The 23,818-nt window shown below is 38.5% G+C and overlaps 1 protein-coding gene across 2 annotated transcripts; it reads right to left on the bottom strand.

Moving 5' to 3' along the window:
• Nucleotides 1-1,675: 1,675 nt before the first annotated feature.
• Nucleotides 1,676-23,229, bottom strand: TTC1 (tetratricopeptide repeat domain 1). 2 transcript variants are annotated; one of them, XM_032212309.1, is made up of 8 exons: nucleotides 23,152-23,229; nucleotides 21,517-21,811; nucleotides 17,841-17,901; nucleotides 8,443-8,555; nucleotides 7,530-7,566; nucleotides 6,648-6,796; nucleotides 5,091-5,145; nucleotides 1,676-2,267 (listed from the first exon to the last, which is right to left on the bottom strand). In XM_032212309.1, exons 2-8 carry the CDS (start codon nucleotides 21,802-21,804, stop codon nucleotides 2,131-2,133), a joined length of 840 nt encoding a protein of 279 aa, XP_032068200.1. In that variant the 5' UTR covers nucleotides 21,805-21,811; nucleotides 23,152-23,229; the 3' UTR covers nucleotides 1,676-2,130. The 2 variants fall into 2 exon arrangements, with proteins under 2 accessions (XP_032068200.1, XP_032068201.1); XM_032212310.1 differs by having other exon boundaries at nucleotides 23,036-23,153.
• Nucleotides 23,230-23,818: the final 589 nt, after the last annotated feature.

Genomic DNA, 23,818 nt, shown 5'->3' with positions numbered 1-23,818 from the left:
AACTATTTTATTCCAACCATATAACCAAAGATTAAGTCAATTAAACCAAAACCAGACCATCTCTTACCATAAATGCCACCTTGAACAAAAATGCATGTACAGGTTTAGGCAACTCTAATCAGAAAGTATGTTTTAATGAATCCATATATGAACAGAAGCTAATACAATCTCTACATAATAAAGTTAAACATATCTTTCCATTAATTTTGAATATTTTTTCTAGTTTCAAAATAAATTAACAGAGAATGCAGCAATCACCAAAATCTTATTTTAAAACTCCTTCCATGTACTTCTGTAGCCAGCTAATAGTCTTTCTATTACAAAATCTTGGCATTTTTTTCCTCATTCTTCCCTGCACCTTCAAGCTGAAAATAATTCTTTGTAAGTCCCTTTGTATGCACTTCCAAGTTGAGATCTCACAGATATTCCCACTTTCAAGTTTGCAGATACTTACAGATGTTTGTCCTGCTCAATTATCTAGCTTCTTTTCAAATTCAATTATTTCACTATAAGCGTGTGGGAGAAGACACAATAATCAACTAAAAGAGTTCTGCATGGAAGAATAAAGAAAAATTCCAAAAGCAAGCACAGAAAGACCCGGTTAGCTACAGGAAATATTTGGAAGCTGTTATTCTTGCCAAAGATATTTAAAGTACTAATAGAAAGGATATATAAATGTTTCATGTGCCATATTCACTACTTTCTCACTCTGAATATGTCACAATTCCATACAAATGCTATGCATTCAAATTTGAAAAAAGATGTTTTAACCATGTAGAATTTCTATGCACTGTATTTTCTTTTTGATCAAAACAGCCTATCTTGAAGTCTTATTGAAATGAAGGCTGTGTGGTAATAATGTTTGAACACTATTGGTGAATAATGGTGTTTAGTACAAATAATATAATTGCATACCATTCCTTAAAGATAAAATATAATAAAAGCATATTTAAATACCATAATATACTTTTTATGATACTTACAAAAATTACAAGCTTGTATCTTCTGCAAAAAAAGACACGTTATGTGAAAAGCAATCGGATAAAATGTAAGGGTTTAGTAGGCATGTCCAAGCAGAAATAGCGAACTTGCTCTATAACCAGAGAATGTTGCAAATAAATTAACATATTTTTGGTGATCAAGAACTTTTAATTGTTTTAGCAGATGCCCCCTCAATTTTTTTGGGGGGGCGGGGGGAGGCTGTTTCAAAATAAATAAATTAATTAAATACAGTGGGACCTCGGGTACCAACCACAATCCATTTCAGGACTTCGGTCGGCACCCAATTTGTTCGTGACCAGAAGCAAGACTGACTGTGCATGCGTGCACACAAAAAAAATGGCTCAGCAGGGGAAATCGCCACGGCAGAGGAAATGTGTTTATTCGGCAACCGAGGATGTATTTGTGACCCGAATGCAACATTGAGCGGATTTTTCAGTCAGCACCCAAATTGTTCGTGGTCTGAGACGTCCAGGACCCAAGGTCCCACTGTAGATATATTTAAAAGCCCAACAATGTCTTCTAAAAAAAGCATAAAATAAAATAAAATCACCTGGGGAGGGGAGCTTAGTGTAGTATGTAGTTACTAATAACCACTTTCTCTCATTTAACAAAATTTATGCTGTTATGCAACATTTAACACTGAAAAGGCTACTTTGAATTAAAAGACAGGCACTAACATCATGAATGATTTATTAATCTGTAAGGTAAAAGTAGATTCTCTAAACAAAGAAACACTTCTTTGTCCTTCAAAGAGACTTACAAACTTCACAAATGATGAAATGATTGTACTATGGCTACAGGTTTAGACGTACTGACATTTGTCTAACTTGCAAATCTAACCCACATCCCTCCTCAGATGGAAGATGCAGAGTGCCCAAAGTGCATGAAACATCACTGCGAAGGTCAAATATCAGTCCTCTTCTGCCCACCTCTTTTGAAAGAATCACACACACACACACGCACACACACACACACACTCACACAATGTATAGGTCTCAGGTCAAATCCTCCCAGTTTAAAGAATGGCATTATGCATTAAATGTTTACTCATCCTTTTTGCATTCACCGAAACCACATCACCGTTAAGCCTCAAAGCCCAACATTTGCAACATGCAGTTTGGGCTCGTGTTATCGGTTGTTATTATTTGGATTTTGAACAAAGTTGATAGAGTAGGAGCCAGTTGAGGAATCTTGCTTCATTTGGAAGTTTTCCGTTGATAAGCCAAAAGGACGGAGAACCAGATTCCCAAGATCCTTCAGCTTGCCTGCAATACACATACATAAAAAAATTCACACCTTCAGCTACATTTAAAAAAACTAGCACAATAATCAAAGGAATGTCTTCTGACAACAATACTGTGCGGAAGAAGGAAGTTTTAAAATGACTTTTAAGAATTCTGTTCAAGAAATGCCAACATAAGAAGAATATCACCCACTTTCACCAGAAATGGTCATTTTAAGAGAGACTCCAGGGGAAAAATACTACATGTCCAAAATTTGCTCCATTATTATGTATTACATGCAGTTTCTCCCTTTGAATTTATATCTCCACTAGTACAACTCCTGTGGGCTTCATAATGCTCACAGCATGTTTTTGACAGACCAGTGGTAAACAGAACACCTGTTTTCAAACTGACAGACTCTGTTTGCTACTACCCACATGACTTTTTAATCACAATTATTTACAGCTACTGTGTTCATCCTCAATTCTAGAACTCTTTAGTTAACATTTTTATTTTAAAAAGGGTGAGAAGAACCCATGCTGCCATCTAATGTAGTATTGTAATTAGACAATACAAAGTTTATGAAGAATTGAAACTGGGAGCAGCCCAGATTAAGTCATATCTTAAGATCATGAAAAACAAAATCGAAAGTAAGCATGTGGATGAATGACAAGAGGGCAAAGATTGAGTGGATAAGCCTTCTCTTTGCTTAACAAACAATTTGTGTTTGGATAAACTGAAATCAGCTATCCACAAAGACTACAGCAGTACAAGCATAAAACTGTACAAGCATAGAACTGGCTTAAAACTCCGCTCTACTCCTTCGGAAAAAAATACTTTAGATATCAGTTTCACTATTATTTAACTATAATAACATGTTGAAACTAAAATCCAGCTACAAATTATAATACTACTAGTATTTTTTTTTCAATTTCAAACCAAAACATTGTTCTATATTGTTTTGAACCATTCAAAAAACGACTTCCTAAAACTTAATTCAGAAAGGCCCTATCCCTTCTGAAGTGTTGCAAGTACTGAAGCAAAAACTAGTTTCTAATGAAAAGGAATTGGGCATGGAAAAAATCGGATGTTTTTCCATTTGCTGACCTTTCAACAACTATTATTAACTCTCTACAAGTATTCCAGAGTGAAATGACCTTTTGTACCTTTCAGAGACTTTGGGGGAAAGTGGATAGTATAACACTGGTAATAACAGTTAATCTTCAATTCGATTCACAGTCTGGGGCTGGTAAAAACTTAACAGTTCAAGTCCTAACCAAGGACCTAGCAGTTATGAATAGAGTGGGGTTTTGGGGGGTTGTTGTTGTTTTTCCAAAGCCAGGATATTGAGATCTAATCATTTCAAAATTTCCATATATCTAGGCAGGGTATTGTTCCAAGGGCTCCTATTACTATTGGAACAACCATTGATTTCTTCCTCCATAATGATTCAACTTTAATTTGCAAATCAAAATATTTTGTTATTTTTTTCCTAGCTGTTTCTCTTCCATTTATGCATCAGCTGGTAGGTGATTCTCTTCCATTTGTGCTGTTTCTCTTCAATTTGTGCATCAGAAATACCAGGTGATGATTGCAATACCAATCATCATCATACAATTTCTATAAAAGATTGAGGGGAAGTGGATACAGATAAAACCTGGCACTGGCTTACAACTGGAACATTTAAAAAAAGGAAACTGAAGGCTCAATGTTGGCTGTGCAAAAGCAAACTATTAAAATTAATGCAATCAAGGCCAGAATTTTAAAAAATCATCAAATGATTTAAAAATCCAGATTGTGCAAAGAAGCAGAAGAAACAGTAGATAATATACTTAGCTGATGCAAGATTGTACATAACACTGTCACCCAAATGATTCACTGGAACATCTATAAAAATTACCATGTGCCAGTAACAAAACACAGAGTTGAAAAAGCAGTTGAATATGAGCAAATTAATATATTGTAGGATTTCCAAATACAAACTGATAAAGTTTGGGTTCACAACACACCAGATACAGCTGTGATTGAAAAGAAAAAAATGTGGATAATTCATGTGACAATACCAAAAAAATTGGAGATCATAAAGTATTAAGTCTCAAGATCTCAAAATGAAAAGATTATGACATAAATCGGCCATGGTTATCCCTCTGGGTGCCACATCAAAGTATCTTCGATAGCACTTTAAAAACCTGTGCATTGACAAAATGTCCATCTAGAATTGCAAAATACCACACTCCCTCGATCTATACATATTCTATGCTAATCAGGTTTTGAGGAAGAGCTTGATGTGTATGAAGGTCAACACCATTTAAAGAACTGGCAACTAAGATTTCACATTGTTATGAACAAATTTTACTATTTTCCAAGGAATATAACAATATCGCCATCACAAAACAATTGGCTCAATGAGGAGAAAAACCATTGCCTTTTATACCAATGCACTAGATATAATTTGTCAATATAATTTGCAACCAGATTCTGCATCCAGTCTATTATTTGCATGTTCAGAATGACTTTATGCTTCAGATCCCATGGCAGAAGCAATTTTGCTGTTTGCTTTTATATAAAAGTTTGTTTCCTACTGCCAAAATAAAATCGGTATTTCTACTATGGCAATAGTCAGGTTGTTTCTATTTTTGTAGCTGTAGAGATCAGGGTGACCCAGCTGCAACCGGTTTTTTTTAATGATCTGACAGATAAATATACACAAACCCTTTCGTTTCATACATGGCAGAATCTGAAATAAGTCTGTGGAATTCTACAAATTCCACAGAAAAGGCCATTTTAGAAAGGTATATGTTTTATGCATATACCCTTACAGAAACCATTCTCCTGCATAAGCAACTATATACAAAATGTACTTACCTAACATCTCAGCCTTAAGTTTTTCATTACGTTCTTCTATTTCTTTTGGCAATCTCTAAAAACAAAAGCAAAGAGAAGGCCAATTCCACAAACACATTAAGCAACTTTATTTACTCTTTATTCGGTGTGCAGAGATTGGTGCATCACTTAATGATGAAAAGATAAGGACACAATTATTGTCAATGCTTGCTTTAAGTTCATATATAACCCAAGCCATTATCTGATTTATTAGAGAACCATACATACCTGTCCAAGAATGATTTTGCTTTCATCTAAGTAAGAGAAATAACTCAGTGGATGCAATTTTAGGCTTCGAAATCCAAGACTTGTATGCCCATCATATAACTAAAGATTTCATTTTCAAGTCATATAATTCAGACATAGATAGCCCCTTCACAATAGCATTTAAGGAACTTCAAAGCCGTTATTAAAGCCTACAGCTAGGTATCGATGATGTTATGCAAAGAGTGGAACATCTTTATGATATTCTCTCCTAAGAACATTCTAATTATGTGAGTTTTCCATATTTTAGGCAACCCTCCACACCAGCTCCTTTAAAAGGGGCTATTAGGACCACACATTGCTAAAACTTTAAAACCAAATTATTTTGGAGGTGACCAAAAAGCTACAGCTTTATCATGTGTTCTGAGAATTTGAAAGCAAATGCTCTTCAAAAAGTCACAAAAACGAACAAGAAAAGAAAGGGGGGGAGGAATCAAGATGGCTTTTTGTTCCCGCCATGGCAGATTTTTCCCCACACTTTAATTCCAAAGCTGTGTTTGCTCACATCTGAAGTAAAAGCTTTAATTCAAGAAGCTTGTTAGAATCCTCTTCCCTCATCTCTTATAACTGATCCACCAACTTGAAAATCAGGATTATGGTTTCAGTACCAGCCTATGTTGTGGCCCGCCAGCAGAGCTGGTAGCAGATTCAGACAGTGAAAAGGTTGGGGAGGAACATGGGCCAGTGCTGGAGTCTGAGGAAGGCTCTGATGAGAGCTCTGCGTTGGACGCAAAGAGGGGGCCAGAGTCGTATGTCAGTTATCAGCTGCCTTCAGAATCAGACATCAGTGAAGCAGACGTACAACTGGAGTTTGTTCCCAAAGTGTGCATGTGCAGTTGCCAGACGAAGGGAACAGCTAAAGATCAGGGGTTGACTTGGGAGTAAGGTCACAGATGGATGATGAATGGCCCCTCCCTGAAGAAATAAAAAAGGAGCGAAAGGGGTGGGGAAGTTTGCAAGAGACTCCTTGCCAGATTTTGCAGATATCAGCCTGGTAGCTCTTTATGCCAGATAAGGTCTGTGACTGTAAATCCTCCCTTGAAAGACTTTGCTGGATGTGAATGAGCAGAATTCACAGTAAATTAATAAAAGGGGTCTATGTCGGGACCAGGAGTTTACTTCATGCTCTTGGGAAGCCTAGGTCAGAACAGCCTTTCTCTTCACTCCCTATTCTTTTGAATCATGCTTCTTACCATCTTTCACCAGAGTCCTGAAATGTTCTGTGCTTTAATGGTATTACTATAATCATCTCCTTGATTGAAAAAATAAGTTTACCATGCAAGCTTCCCTTGCTTGATATACCGATGGATCTTTCTCCAACAGATTTTTGTAATCCTCTAAAGCTTCATCTAGTTTTTCTGTTTTTTCATACAGTTCTGCCCTTCTCAACAGTGCTTTGATATAGTTTGGGTTTAACTCTAGAGCTGAAAAACAAAAAGAGAGCAATGATACATCTTACTTGCAGTATTTCTACAAGATACTTGTACAACCATGCTCCAGTACTATTTAATAACTCCATTGCTAAATAGTAAATAGATTAAGCAGATATACGTATCAACAATTCTAGCACTATTATCATACTGAACTTGAATCTATATTCATAGGATTGGGGGAGGGGAGTTTGTCTGCTTTCAATTTCACATGCCATATGAACCAAAAATGTAGTTCAGAAATTATTTTATCTGATTAATTCCTTAATATTCTATGTGAGTCCAGTCCATTGTTATATATTCAACAAACCATAGGTTAGTATGCATTTTGGTTAACAGTGATGGTATTCAATCTGATTTCACTGTTACTACCTCCACTCCATTCTATCCAGCCTATTTCCAAGTCCCTCTAAACCTGCCCAACTCATTTCTTCTTTTAAAATCAGATAAACATAGCCCAATTATTTTCCAGGTACTGTATCTGATGCTCAGTTGAAAGCTTCAATCATGGAGTAATTATTTAGCATTCTGCTTATTTCAGTCATCAAATCCTCCTTGAGTAAACCAAATATTTGAGGGAGGTAGATGGGAAAATTAACAGTGCCATTGATCAGGCTTCATCCTAGTATATAATATCAGATATCTGTCAAATTCCCTATATTCTCTCCCATGTCTAGTCTCTAAACATAATATCCTGACCAAGAGCAAAAGTGTGAGAAGAAAATACCTTTGCTGCAATCACTTATAGCCATTTCTTTCTTGTCCTAAATGAGAGATAACATTGACATTTAATATAAAATATATGTTTCTGACATTCATAAAGATTTGGAAATATTACATGGTAGCATAAAAACTTTATATGCTCAGCATCTAAATCCAGAACCATGGAACAATAAGTCAGTGAAACTAGAGACTAAGAAAGGTATGCTACGTATCTGTACGCTGGCTAACCTATTCCAAGATACCCAAGAATTTTCCATTTGTAGAAAATAAAACAAATAGCAATAGCACTTATTATATACCGCTCCATAGTGCTATATAGCGCACTCTGGGTGATTTAAAATATTAGGCTATTGCCCCCAACAATCTGGCTCATGGCTACATCCATGTTTCCCATTTTGGGACAAGCCTCCATCAGCCTTTTCCAGTGGTCATACCAGAGAGAATAGGAGAAGAGCTGACAGAAAGCCTATTCCCTAAGTTAGCAACATCCAGGCCACCTTCACCATCTGTCCTGGTCTAAACATGTCCAACAGGAAGAGCAGTTTCCCCAGCACTCAGGATAGGGAATTCTGGGAGTGGAAGTCTACACATCGTAAAAGTTAGCAGGGTTGAAAACTGTTGCTATAGCAAAGACTCTTTCCCAGCATTCCTTTCAAGTAGGAGTCGGGATATGGCAAAGGATCACAGTTTCAGAGAAAAGCTGGCTAATTAGCAAATGCTTGGCAATACACTCACTCTGCTGTAGTAGATCTGTTCAAACTTAATAAATTTGCAGCGGCATCTGAAATGCCAAACCAACTCACCCACCCACCCACCCACGTATCATTTCCCCCTGCAGCTCCTCCGCACATAAAAGTTCTGACAAAATGAAATCTTCTCAAAACTTATTGCTTTATAATCTTGGAAATTAGTATTACCTGTTTCATTCTTGCTGCAGCTCTATTTGAATACAAAATGGATCTATCTGTGTTACAGGAGGCCGGACAAACCCGCAGGGCTTTTGCATATGAATCTTCTGCTTCTTTATACTCTGAAGTTAGGGCAGAAAACAACAACAACTGAAATTGGGGGGAAAAACTGAAAAACACAAAACTGCAGAATATTTACATATTTTAATCATTTTTCATTTTAAAATAATAACAGAAAAAGTTAAAAAAAGCAAACAGTGCAGAAATATTGGGGGGGGGGGTTATCCTAATTTGGTTATGACTCATTTGTGGGATGCACTATACTTTCCCAGCATGTTCAAAACAGTGGGATTTTTTTTCCTTTTGGAATTAAAAGCAAAGCATCAATCTGTAACTTTTAAATAATAGCTCAGATTCAGGACAATTCAATCTGTAGATAGGTATCATTCAGTTATGAAAAATATTTACATACAAGGAGGTTCCAAAGAAAAGAAATGTGCAGTATGTTAAGGTTATTCTAACATGAAAATATTGCATAACAGAACTTGAATTTTCTCAGTCATGTTAACACTTGATTTAGGTAGCAAGAATCCAATTAAAAACTAATAAAGACTCCTGGTTCTTTATGTTATTCCTATTGTATTTTGTGGGGTCCACAAAAGCAAACATTTACAAAGCCTCTGGCGTTCTAAGTAGGAATACAAGGATACTATTGTGTAAATAATTCAACTTTGCTCTATGCAGGATAAGAGTTTGTAGGAGATAACTTCATATACGCTACAAAAGGGATAAACTCACTGGCTGAGATTAGGAACTCTACTACTCTGGTTAATGGGACTGAGTCTTTTGGAATCAGAACAATTTCTGAAAAAATAGCAGCAATAGATTTTTATCACTATTAAAAGTGATTTCAATATACTGGGGAATGTGCATTAAGCTTAGATTGTCTTACTAATATTATCAATTAATTAATATGCAGAATCAATTAATATGAAGAATACACCCATGTTCCATAAAGAAATTTCTACAATTAGTGACAGTCTTCTGTCCGCAACTTTTCTAATAAAGGATGCACACAATTTACATACTGCATATCTTCTTTAATTTCTTTTCTTGACACTTCACTGAAAAATAAAAAGAAGCGTGGTGGTGTTGACAATTGGCAGACTTGTATTTGAGATCTGGTTGCTGCCATGGGATGGGGTGAGCTTCAATCACACACTGCAGCTCCTGCCAACCCAGCAGTTCGAAAGCAAGTGACAAGAGTAGATAGATGGTTATCACTTCAGTGGGCAACTTAAAGAAGCCCCCAACTAGGCATCCCTGGGCAACGGTGATGTCACCTTTCAACCCAGAAGCACTTCAGTGCTCCCAACATGGCTGTAGTAGTGGAAAAAAAAACCTAGCCTTTTTCTGAAACTGTACAGATGTGTGGAAGAGACCAGAAATACCACCATTCAAACCCCCCTCCTTACAAATCTCGGCAGAACAACTAAAATCCTAAATTACACTGTACATTTTAGCAGTTTATTCATGAACCAACAGATCCTGCAACAGTAACCAACAATGAGATAATAAACATAGCAGAGGTTTGTTATCTGCATTAAAACTGTCAAATTTTTTTTTCTTGGTTTATTTTCCCTTTGTAGAATGATTTTGGACAATTGTTTATGAAATTTTAACAAATACTGATAAAATGCAAGGCCGCATAAAATAAAATCTTGGTTTAAAGGACCAATTGAGATAAGAGTATTCTTTGGTGCTAAAACGCATTAGATAGGAATATACTGTGTGTGTGTGTGTGTGTGTGTGTGTTTTGCATTAATTGCAAAAAATATAGGTATCATTTTAAACTACTGCCAGACTTGGAGTTTGATGAAAGGATGAAAAATGGCATCAAGAGAGGGGGAAACTGCTCCTCTTCCTCTGGATCAAAATATATCCCAGTGTTAATCATTAATAATCAAAGTAATATTACTAAACATAAAACTGCACTTTCCTAACAAAAGTTTCAGCCATAGCCACACGATATAATAGTCTCCAAGACAAGCGTGCATAAGGAGTCTATAATCGCAGGCCTTGCCATTCTGAAATACTGACAAAGAGCTGCATGTGTGAAATGGTTCCAAGGCAATAAAGAAAGTAGGTTAGAATAGGAGAGAATTTGATGGCAACCAAGAACTCAATTCTTGCCAAGAGAAATTTGGCTCTTTACTATAGTGTTTTTTTTTTGTTTTTGCTGTCTTCAGATGGCATGTATCTTTTCCCATGAAAAACTCAGGTTGTCACTAATATGCAAGAATACTTTTTTTTTAAGGTGGTAAACACAGCATGTTTCAGCATTTGGCTACTCTAGTCTGGGCTTAAAAGCCAAACAGGGCCAGGCCTGATTAGTATTTGCAGGGATACCACCAAATCCCAGAGTTGAAGGTTAGGCTGAGTAATTTTTTAAAAAGCATCCAGAAGGAAAGTAAGAGCAAATTACTTCCACACTGTTGTCAAGAATCATGTGAATTTCTACTTTTATCTAAGCAAAACATCCAGGAAACTGAAATATTCTGCAAAATTAAACAGAAGCAGATACTCTTCTGATAAGGGAGTCTTCCAGATAAAGAACATCATGAAGAATGTAAACCTTTGTGAGGAATGCACGAAGAATGCACCCAACATCACTCCTTCCCAAAGAGTCTTCCCAGTTCTGGAAATGATTTTTTTTTCTCATTCCTTTTCAAAAATTGTTCAATTATTGCCTTTACTACTATCTTTCTTCTATCTTTGCCAAAAAATATGGCAAGAAACACTTCCGAGATGCTTTTCTATTTAGGCCCTCTCCTTTTAACGCAAACACTTGGAACAGATATTGTTACATTGCTGTTTCTCATACCCTGTTTCCCTGAAAATAAGCCCTCCCCTGATAATAAGCCCAATCGAGCTTTTGAGCACATGCGCTAAAATAAGCCCTCCCCCAAAATAAGCCCTTCCTGGATAATAAGCCCAATCGAGCTTTTGAGCACATGTGCTAAAATAAGCCCTCCCCAAAAATAAGCCCTCCCTGGATAATAAGCCCAATCGGGCTTTCGAGTGCATGCGCTAAAGTAAGCCCTCCCCCAAAATAAGCCCTCCCCCCAAAATATTGCAACACAGCAGCAGCCATGAGGTGACCATGCTCGCCACCTCCTGCACCTCAAAAATAATAAGACCTCCCCGAAAATAAGGCCAAGTGCTTATTTTGGGGGTCAAAATTTTCAGGAAAAACATGGCATATATTATGTTTTTATAGAATTCCCCTGATACAGTATCATTCTCGGTTTGATGTGCAATGCTAATGTGCGTTTTGAAGCTGATGTTTTGTTTTTTCTTTCAAAACCGAACCACCACTCACAGAGCTTTGTCTGCAATTTTTTGGAATACCATAAGTAAGACTTTTGTTAAGTGCTTATGAGTCAATATCTCTAGTTCCTATGCATGAATGTATTTAATGGGCATACATAACTGAATATATGAATGTACTATAAACAAACATACAGGCAGTCCTCGATTTACAACCAGAAAAGGGACTGGAAAATTCCTCAGTAAATGGTGAGGTTGTAAAGCAAGATGCCATGGGACTGCCAACTTCCTTCCCCCTTGACCTTGCTTGTCAGAAGCCATCTGGGAAGGTTGCAAATGGCAATCATGTAATTGCAGGATGTTGCAACTAGGACTCGTTTTTTCAGCACCTCTGTAACTTCAAATGGTCACTAAATGAATGGTCATAAATCAAGAACTAACTGTACTTTCTAACAGATTCCTCTAACACACCAGGCTCTCATAAAGTATAATGTCAACAAAATCCCATCCTTGCCTCTATACCAATAGTTCCCAAATGGTGATTCTCAGGAGCCTTTACATTCTTCAAAATGTTTGAGGATCCCAAAGAGCTTTGGTTTATGTGAGTTATACCTATTAATATGTATTGTATTAGAAATTAAAACTGAGAAATGTTAAAACCCTTATTTGATTTCATCCGTCCCCAGGCAACACTGTGACAACCACTGCTCTCAAAGATGGTGCACAGTTATTATTATGATTGATTATGTGCCATTAAGTAATAATTGACTCCTAGCAATCACATAAATAGGGTAGACTTTCTTCAACAGAGGCTATCATTTCCATAATTATACCAAGCACAAATTTTAAAAAGTACCAAGACCATGAAAAAGAAAATGTGGGCAACCATAGTAACAGATTCATTTACAAAGGGCCAAGCTTATATAACCAAAACAGCTACCACTCAAGAATGAAAGTAGGATGTGATCAATTTGAAATCATCAAGTACTGTATTTCCTTGGTTTGTTATTTCAGACTAGCTTTGCTGTTCTCTCTCTTTCTCCCTCTCTCCCTCTTCCTTTCTCTCTCTCTCTCTCTCACTCTCTCTCTCACATACACACACATTATGGGGGAGGAGGCATGCAAGTAGCTGCAGAAAAAAGAGTAAGAAAGAGTAAATCAAACCAAGAATAAAAAAGGAAATGCAGCCAAATCTAATTTACTTCAACACCATTCACTATATCTGTCATCTTTTTATTCCTGCAATCAAGCCTTGCTTCCATTATGTCTATATACTGTGCTACTCATTAATTTTTATTGTTTAAATTTCCCACTTTTCTCTTTTTCAGGATTGTATTATTAACTCCATCTAACTGCAATTTTTTGCTCTTGACCCCTTATTTAATTTTATTAATTCTTTCTGTGAAATCAAAACACATAACACTTTTATGTTCACTCCACATTCATTCACATCATTAATGCTTGTCACTCTCTTTTTTTTGTTTTATCACAGTTTTTCAGTATCCAATTCCCATTGTATTCTGTGCATTTTCCTGACATACCCAACTCTTGCTTTCTTTGGCAAACGTTAATTTCTTACAACAGGCTATCTACCATCCATTGTCTACTATCTCATTTCTCCATCCATTATCCTATCTTTAGTAAGAAGTGTATTAATATATGCAAATTGCTCTCATTTTCTACCATTTATGTACAATTAGCGATTTTTTCATCCAATTTTGCTTATCTTGCTTTTTGATACATTAATTTTGAGGACCATATTCCTCTTGAGTCATAGAATCAATCCAGCATTTGCTACAGAAAAAGTTGGGTTCTTAGCCAACAATTGAGCATTGTCTATATACAAAAATGCATGCATATTTGTATTCCCAACCAACACAGCTCATTGTTCCCACAAGCATTCCTTATTCATCCATAAACACATAAACAACCAAGGGGAAAATATATAATCTTAGCACCCTCCCTAAACTATTTGGCAAACATTTATTCTCATGTGTGTTTTGCTTCCACCTGCAGCATTCAGCAACAAAGCCTCAACTCCATTATTTGATCAAGCGTTCCACAGTTCAAGCCTATTTTATCTTACTCTCTCTCCAAATCAATAAATGAACAATAAACTTGTTTTCTCAATTCATGGTTTTACAGTGACCTTGGTTCTGTAAGAAAGATGCATAGGAAGATATATTATGTAATGTAGGATAACATATATTCTACTTGGGCGGAAACCTTGCATTTCTTTAGAAGCAGTTTATTATATATCTGTATTTCTATACACATGCACCAGGGACGTGCAGTCACTAGAGGCAAGTGAGGCGGAGCCTCACCAGTCTCCTCAGGAAAAAGAAAGAAATTTAAATGTTTTTTTTAAATAATTAAAGCCAAGATAGTTGCTACCAGATTCCAGGTCACAGTGGCTTGGTGTCTGCTTAGTGTTAACCGAAGCAGGAGGCGAGAGAACTCGGGGCCTCTTTTCCATAAGGAATTTTTCGCCTTCTAAAAGTTAATAAAGAGTTAAAAGGCAAAGAAGTTCAGATGGAAAAGAGGCACTAATTCTCCCGCCTCCTGATTTGGAAGCAGCCAATCGTGCCTTCTTGAGCACGCTTACGTTGGGCGGGGCGTGCTTCAGAGGAGAGAGGAGTGGGCGAGAAGGAGGAGGCTGCCTGCCTCTTTGCTGCAGACCTGGGCGCTTGGCGGCTCCCGCGATGCAAAGTAAGTGCCCCACCATCCCCGATGCTGCCGCCCGCTGCCCCAGCCTGCTTCTCCAGGCTCCGCCGCTGGAAGTCCCGGATCGCCTCTGGGGGAAGGCTGGGTGAGAAGCGGAGCGAAGCTTCTCTGCGGCCTCCCGGCGCTGCCCAGAGGCTCTTGCAGGAGCACGTGTCAGCGGGCGGCGGCCTGGAGCGGCCCCGGTTGTGAGAAAAGGGAGCACTTAAAGCAGCCGCTGCTGCCGCCGCCACCACCCGTCCTTTGCCCGGTGGGGCGGTGGTGGCGGCAGTGGCGGCGGCAGCGGCAGCGGCTACTTTAAGTGCTCCCTTGTCTCACAACCGGGGCCGCTCCAGGCCGCCGGCCGCTGACACGTGCTCCTGCAAGAGCCTCTGGGCAGCGCCGGGAGGCCGCAGAGAAGCTTCGCTCCGTTTTTCACTCAGCCTTCCCCCAGAGGCGATCTGGGACTTCCAGCAGCGGAGCTTGGAGAAGCAGCGGACGCAGGCCGGGACAGCGGGGGGGCAGTGGGGCACTTTGCATCGCGGGAGCCACCAAGCGCCTTTGCTGCAGACCCGGGCGCTTGGTTGCTCCCGCGATGCAAATTCCCCCCCCCTGCCGAGCCTCACCAGGTATCAACCTCACCGCACGTCACTGACATGCACTACACTATACATATATTGAATACACATATTAACATGTCTAATGGTTAAGGCACTGGACTAGAAATTGGGAAGTTGTGAATCCTAGCCCTCCCTTAAGTATGGAACACTCCCAGCCCAATCCACCTCATAAGGTTGTTGCTGTGGATAAAATATAAGTAACTTGAGTTACTTATAAAAATAAAAAGGTGGGAAACAAATGCATAAATAATATTATTTGTAGATCCTAAAATTGAGATTAATAACTGAAAATCCTTTTGTTTTTATTATAATATCTACTGCTAGTTTATTAAAATACAACTAACAACTTATAGGATAGCTCCTAAAAAAATACCCAATGGCATGGCAATAGTGAGAGCATCAGAAACTAGCTATTAATTCTATATATGGATGACAAAAATCAAAGAAAAAGAAAGAAAATTTATAGTAGATAGGAAGAATGCATTATCCATTATATTCTGGAAAAGAATTGACCCTAATATCCCTGTAATTCTTAAGTATAGATCCTGTACTCAAGAATATGAAAGATGATATCATAAACTAATATTATAGATCAAGAGCAGGAGACATATGATAAAGACTCTAAGGATCAGAGGTGGTATTCTGCTGGTTCACCCTGGTTTGGGCGAACCAGTAATGGCGGCGGTGGGAGGCTCCACCCACCCACCCAGACGTCATTACGGACGCTCTGTACATACGCAGGTGGTTATGCACATACACAGGTTATGTGCATGTGCAGAAGCGCTGCACACGAGCGAGCACTCCCGGTTTCATACCTGCTAAGGATCTTCCAAAGAACAAAGGCCATGATGCCACCATTTTATAAGAGCAATCACAGGAGCAACCATATCTAGAAACCAAGCACTCTCAATACCAAGAATCTGGCTATTCTCAAAGTTCATTTTTGAAGCTGAGCCTAATCTGAAAAAGTTCTGCAGAACTTTCAGAGAATCCAGAAACACTGGGGGCACTAAAATATAGACTGGGCATATGATTGGCTGCAGAAGAATTAAAGGTCCCAGTGAAGATAAAGGAAATGATGATACTGCTGCCCCTTTTCCATTTTCCTCATGTAGAAGAGATTTCTCTTTTTGATTCCCTCAGTTCCAGAATATGTTTATGTGGAATCGCCTCCGCTGTATTAATTCCTGGATTAAGATAGATAACTCAGCATAACCCACAAGGTAGCTGTGTTGAGATATCCGTGAACAACAAATAAACTATTCTGTCAAGGGCAGAGGCCAGAGGTGAGTTCCTACTGGTTCAGATCGGTTCGGACGTATAGATAGTAACTTGGCAGCCTGGGTCACTGGAACCGGCAGCAACCCAGGTCTGCCACGTCTCCGAACCGGTTCTCTCATGTGTGCATCAAGTGTGTGTGCACGCAGTGCATCTCTGAGTGAAGAGGTAGTAGCAGAAGCCGGAACCCACCTCTGGCAGAGGCCTTCAGCCAATGGAAGCCCAAGGAAGGGCAGCGGTTATAGGGTCAACCAGAACACACTCCGCAGAGCATGTTAGAAGCTGCTGATCATTCCTGAGGCTTTCTTCTTCTTCCTCCTGCCAATTGTCTTTTGCAAAGCACTCCTAAAAAACTCTCCAGGGATACTTTTGGCACGCTTTACAGTGCATGCTGGAAGCTACTGGCCATTTGTCTTTTTCCTTCTGCAAAGCACTCCTCCTGCGGAGCACTTTGCAGGAGGAAGGAGAAAACCTCACAAATGGCCAGCAGCTCCCAATATGCATTGCAGAGTGTGTACCTGACGTGCCCCAGGAGGGTTTTGCATAAGAAGACAGCCCAGCAACCACCAGCAGCTTTCAATGTGTGCGGCAGAATGTGCATTAGAAATGCCCACGGGATCTCTCTTCAAAAACAGCAAAGGCAGCGAGGCCCTTCTGCTTCAGCCACCGCAGCTGGGCACAAAAGGCAAAAGGTCAGTGTGGGGAGCTGGGAAAGTTGGCAGTTGGGTAAATGAACGCTTGCTGAGATTTGCTGGGGCTTCCTGGGCACTGCAGCTTAGTGCCACCTTGCTAGGGCAGGGTGGAGTACTGAGGCTTGCAGGAGGTCTGCAGTAGCCAAGGGGCAGAGATGGGTGTCAGACAGGCAGCTTGGGGAACTGGTGGCAGTCCCTTATCTTATTTAGGATTGAGGCTGGATTATTTAGGATTGAGGAACCAAGCCCAGAATGGTTTGGATTTGGATGGGCATTCACTTAGCAACCCATGATTCTTGGTTAACAATGGCAACAGTCACTAAAGGATGCAGCCGCATGATTGGAATTGGAATTGGAATTTATTTGATTTGTAAGCCGCCGTATTCCCCGAAGGGACTCAGGGCCGCTGAACAAAAGCCAAGGGAAGGGGAACAAATACAAAAAAGTAAGACAAAACAGGACAATGATACAAACGATTTAAAAAACACAACAAGGACAGCAAATTCGAGTGGGGGGGGAACTCAACCCCAGGCTTGCTGGGACAGCCAGGTCTTAATAAGACTAGATAAATTATTTGAGGATTTCCTAGATTACCATGTTGAATTAATTGTTAGTCTTGTACTACCAGATGTCCAGATCTGTTGCATTCTTATTAATCTGGGCCATACTGATTGAGATAGTTATTCTGGAAGAATTATTCTGCACACCTTAGAATCTGCCTTTAGGCAGCATTTGGAGGCCCAAACACTAACGAAAGTTTAAATATTATCATAAGCCATTTGCTTACCTCCATTTTTAAACTGTTTATTTCCTTCTTCTTTTAATGTTGCACTTTCATTTCTTCTTTTCTACAACAGAAATGTTTGAATTAATATAATAATTAACATTTTATAGCACTGTCTGAAATTAAAATCAATTTTCCATGACATATAGCAAACACTACCCAATTTTGTACTATTATGGTATCTCCCTGTTTTATGGTTTTTTTTAAAAAAAATCATAGGAAGTATACTTCAAAAATTTAGATGGCATCTCCTAACCGGTACTACCAGATTTCACTGCTTAAAATTCTGGAAATGAATAATTTTCTATTAATATCTAGAGGCAAACTATAACCATACTAATTTTTTAAAAAAATTAAGAACCAATTGGTATCTAATAACAACACAAATTGTCCAGACGGAATTCAGGCTAGTTCCCAAGCCTAAAATACATAATTTTGTACAGAGTAGATACTACTACTTATATGACAAGCACTTCTATTTTGTAACACTTTATAAAGATTTATAAACAAGATTTTATAAGCCACAATAAACAGTAAAAATAACAAAAGAATCAAAACCATAAAACTATGGAACCCTGGGCTGGCTCATTCAAACCCTTATAGCCCCCCAGGCAGTAGGCCAGGCACTGGGATATATTGCTTGGCCAGCCAGGGGTAGAATATGCAACTGAATACCATTGACATATTAATACCACATCTTGCACTGTCGGATTATCTCTTCCATCTATTTCACATAGATATTAAAAAGAAGGGGTGACAGACACACGCCCCGAGACACCCCATACTGTGGATTTAGTCTTGCAACTCCAATCCTTAATTACAAAATCTAGCTGCAACCTAAAATATGATTTCCAGGAGTGGGATTCAGCTGGTTCGGACTGGTTTGGGCGAACAGGATGCTAATTTTACATCTGGTTTGCCGAACCAGTAGTTGCAAGGACTGGCTGGCCCTGCCCACTATACCCCATTCCTCCCAGGAGTCTTGAGACGGCCCATTTTGGATGCCGGGTAAGTGCAGAGCGCGCGCAGAAGCTCTGAGAAGGTGCTCTAGAAGTTCCGGAAGTCTGGAAATGAGCCCATTTCCAGCCTCCAGAAGGCCTCTGGAGCTCAGGGGAGACCGTTTTCACCATGGGGTAGGTGAAAACACCCATCCTCCATGGGGCGGGAGCTGAGTAGGCCATGCCCACCAGGGCCACACCCACCCAGCAATCAGGCAGAGAACCAATTGATAAAACTTTTGAATCCCACCCCTGGTTTTATATATATATATAAACAAGAGTTTTTTAAAACAATTGTTAGTGTTCTTATCTCACTTTTAGCTCTCTGAATTAGACTCAATCAATGTTTGTAGAAAAACAAATGTTATTTGCTACCATGTACTTTTCAGTCTCCAAGGCTTGATAAAAATTACATGAATAATTTATGAAACTACCATTTAATCAATAGCTGGATTGGAAAAGAGGTTTGAGGAATGGAAGTTGTAAGTTGTACAGTCCTCAACATGTATAGCTTTGTTTCTCAACTTTTCACAAAACCTAGCTTCTCAATTCTTCCCATCACTCCCTCACTCTTTTCATAGCTTAGTCCTAATTAAACTAAACATATTCTCTACCCCAATTTCCTTCTAGTACACAGTCTTCCCATGGTCCTTTTCTCCTTACATCCATGACTGCCTGACTTCAGTCCTTAATCATCTTGGCTATGTCTCAAATCTGTTTCCTTCATCAGGTGTTATGACATCACAAGAACTCAAGTGGTTTCAAGGCAACAGTCTATCCTGTACCATGGATGTAACTAATACATACCTCGGGTCCTGTTTTAATAGAGCACAGCTAAGATAACCCACACCTAACACTAGCAATCAAAATATTGATAATCATCTGTAACATCAAAGTTTGGCTGATTTTAATTTAAAAAACAAACTGCTTCAAACACATTCAATTATATTGACTTTCCACATTTCTACATTTGAATTTCCAAGTACATTATTAACAGAATGCTGCAAGCTATATCAATAATGCACGCTGTATCTATGTTTCCTTTTAGAAGCTTAATAGCAAAAATATTTAATTACACCCTCAAACAATATAGTATCCAATTAATGAAAATTAAGCTGAAGTACATATCAAGGGGATCAAAATTTAACACTCAAGATATTCAAAGGGTAAAAAATGGAGTTCTGTAGTAGTACAATATTATGTAATCCACCATTTTTATATTAATTCAGAATTAATAGAAATTGAATAAATCCCAGTATAACCTTTTATTTTAAATATGCTAGACTATAATTCATATCATTCCCACCTAGCACAGCTAACACATCTGGAACGAAACAAGATGGGGAGTTATCAGCTCAGGAAATAGCAGATTCAACAGTCAGGTTATAACATTTGTGTAGCTTCTCAGTAAGTAACAAAAAAGATTAGACAAAGAAAATCCTTTACAAGGTTTTTTTAATTGTGTATATATTTCATACATGACTTCAGCCTCTTCAGATATAAGTTGTAAGCTGACTGGAAAATTTTAAATGGAAAATTCCAAGCTTAGGTACATATTTTGCTGAATCACACATCCTTTTTCCTCACATTAGCTCTCTGCATACAAGTAGTTCAACTCTATCTGCAGGCAGGAACTTTAAACAATGCATCCTATGCTTTGATTCTTATTAGAAACTAGATTCCATTAAACAAAAATTACAGAAACAATCTATCAGCATGGGAATTTAAAACTGCAGGACAAAAATATTCCTGCTTCTGTTAAATGAGAAATATACTGTAACAAAATGCTTAAATATTAATATGTATGGACATTCTTAAAACTAAACAAAGCTTTAAAAAAAAACTGAATCTAGAAATTTAAGCTCCAAACAGATCATATTACTTGAAAGCATCATGGTTAGCACTTCTTGTTAATGAGGCTAGTCTCGCTTCAAGAGCAGCCCTCTTTACAATGGACCAGTACAATGAATCCAACAATCAGTATGAACTGCTATTTCATCCAGCTCATTTTAAAAAGTCCATGAGACTTGGATTTCTTACACTCAAAATCCAAGAAAAACACAGACTCTTTGGAAGATGCACACCTCCCATTTTCAGATTTAGAGAATGACAAGCAAAAGATAATGTAATCTATGGAATTGAAATAAACAGAAGGCAAGCAAAACTAATCAAGATTGTGATAAGAAAAAAACCATGACACAGGACACTTAATTTTATGAGAAAATAATGACAAAGCTTGCAATTATACATAGCAGGATCAGAAATACTTTTCCTTAAATCAAACATGTTAGGTATGAACCAGGAAGAAAGGAGACGAGATGACAGAGTGCTGGTCCAGTATTTATCCCAAAATGCCACATATTAAAATATTTACTAACCGACTACAACCTGAATGACTTTACAAATTAACTAGGAAGCAGATTCCATGTAGCTGTGTGGGACTGCTTCTGAATAAATATGAAGATAGGTTGCAAACACTATTAGGAACTCATTTTAAAAGAAAATTTGAATCGAACAAGGAATGTTTAACAGCCTACATATTAGCATTCCAAATAGAAACACAGATATGTTTTTGTTGCAAACAACTGCAGATATTTCCAAGCAAGTATATATAGTCACAGTAATAGTAAACAGCTATTTACTATTATTTTTTAAAAAATATTTGTATCTTTAGAACATACCTCTTTTTCTTCCTCTGACATGTTTTTTTCCAGTTCCAGCAATTCTTTTTCATCTAGATCCACCTCATTTTCTAAAGAATCTGTCTCACTGTTGTGATTCTCTTCCACCACTCTTGATTCAAGAGAGTCACTGCAGTCATGGAAGAGATCATCATCCTCAGACAACTGACTCACACCTTCTTTAACGACTCTGGGGATATATGCATGATGTGTAGGACTGCTCTGTTTTTCTGAGAGATTCAAATCCTCAATTAATTTTTCAGGAGCAACAGCATCTTCAGACTCCATGCTGAACCTGCAATGCAAGACAAAGAAATTATATCAGGCAGCAGCTTTCTCAGTATCTTTAAAGATAGATAGAAACATATTTCTTTAAAAAAAATTAAAGATAGAGAATTTTGTAAAAATTGGTATTTGTGCCTAAAAACACATTTACCATTTATTTTTGTTTCATCTAAAAAACCCTATATAAAAATATTTAACTATTTTGAGGCATAATTTGGGGACAGGTTAAATGATACATAGTTCGATATTGAAAAAAAATACTTTTTTCTTGTGGCTCTATTAATTGCTCAACATCAATTGGCAAAAAGTTAACCAAAAACAAATTAACCCCATTTTGCATCTGTGTACGTGATAGGAAATTATCACTAACTGCAACTAGAAAAATATTAAACTGTAAAGAATTTGTTGGTTTTATTTTCAAGACACCCTGGATCACACATATCCCTATTTAGCAAAGCCTATGCAATTGCAACTATACTGTAAGTACATTATTAAATTACATTGTGCAAAATCAGAAAAAAGAGATTGTTCATGAGACCATGCTTTAATTAATTACAGGCAAGCAAGTTGCCTTCAGTCAGATCATGCTGGATCAACCCACTGTTCTAAATACCATTTGTTTTCTGCAGTCTCATACAATATCTTTTCAAACCATGTTCTTTATTGTACAGTACTGGAGATACCAGATATTTAAATTTTTGCAGTTTTATCATTTAAAGGATGTCCTTCACCAATTATTATTTTTTATTTAACAGAGTCATAATTCCTTCAACATTTCCCTCCCCCCCCCAAATTGTTTAACCTAACTTTTTTTTTTGGGGGGGGGGGCACATACAAATGATACTCTCTAAACTGAATCCAATAATTTCCATTTCTAAGTAACAAACTCGACCTAAACTGCACAGTGTGGGCACCAGAGGTGCAGCACCTTTGTCAGCTGATCCCACCATCTCCTAAAACGAAATGCAAAACCGTGCCAAAGGAAATCAAGAAAAACCAAGTCTCCATTCCTGTTTCATAGTGCAATTCAATGCACAGAATATTAAGATGCCCTAAACATTGTCAAATCAGGAACCATGCCCTCCTCCCCCAGCATTTTCCAATGCCAATCTGGAAGGAAAGCATTATCACTCAAAACATCGAAATCTCTGGCCAGCTGCTCTGGGTGGCACGCTTTTCCAAACCAGACTGGGACCCACACACCCCTCCCTTTCTTCCCTATCCCTCTGCTTGCCTGATTCTACCAGGTCTCTAACTGTTCCCCTCATCAGCAGCCTCCTCGAGTTCCAACCCCTCCCCCCCCCGTCTACAAAGCAGACCACTCAACCTCCAGCCCCACCCCCCACCGACCTGACTTCTTGCGAACTTCTTCCTGCAACTTGGTCTCCCGCAAAGACGCCACTTCCGGTTTCCGGCTCAAGTCGATTAGTACGTAAATAGCCGGGCGGCGCCAAAGGCTCCAGTCAAGCGTCTCGGGGCGAAGATGACGACGGGTGACGTTGCATGCCAGTCATGGCAAGGACCAATTGTTGCAGACAAGGCGGGATGTTAGAAACAGGAGCAGAAAACAAAGACTTTTTTTATTTTTTGTACCTGGGGTGATTTTTGTGGTGGTTATTCCAGATCTGATTTGTTTACAGTGTTACATCCTACATTAAGGTTAATGAGGGAGCAATGGATCAATAAGGAATGCTCATTGCGATGACTGCCCCGTCGAATCTAAGTCATTCAAGCGAAACTTCTGAAACGAGAGGCTGAGATTTGTTATTTTTTTCCTTCTCTTTTTCGTTTCCCTGAAGTTTCCTCTACTGGGTTTTGTACTTCTGACCATATGCAGAGTGTTTTTCTCCCTGCAATCGTCTATTTTTTGAATTTTCACAATCAGTCTTCTATTTCTAGCTACTACTGCCGGCTGCCTGCAATTCCGGCAGTTCGATTCTCAACAGGCTCAAGGTTGACTCAGCCTTCCGAGGTCGGTAAAATGAGGACCCCGATTGTTGGGGGCAATATGCTGAGT

This window comes from Thamnophis elegans, chromosome 2, assembly GCF_009769535.1.
Source record: "Thamnophis elegans isolate rThaEle1 chromosome 2, rThaEle1.pri, whole genome shotgun sequence".
In the NCBI taxonomy this organism is placed as follows: domain Eukaryota; kingdom Metazoa; phylum Chordata; class Lepidosauria; order Squamata; family Colubridae; genus Thamnophis; species Thamnophis elegans.
The sequence above is the reverse complement of the archived record's forward strand: the minus strand, read 5'-3'. Positions and strand labels throughout refer to the sequence as shown.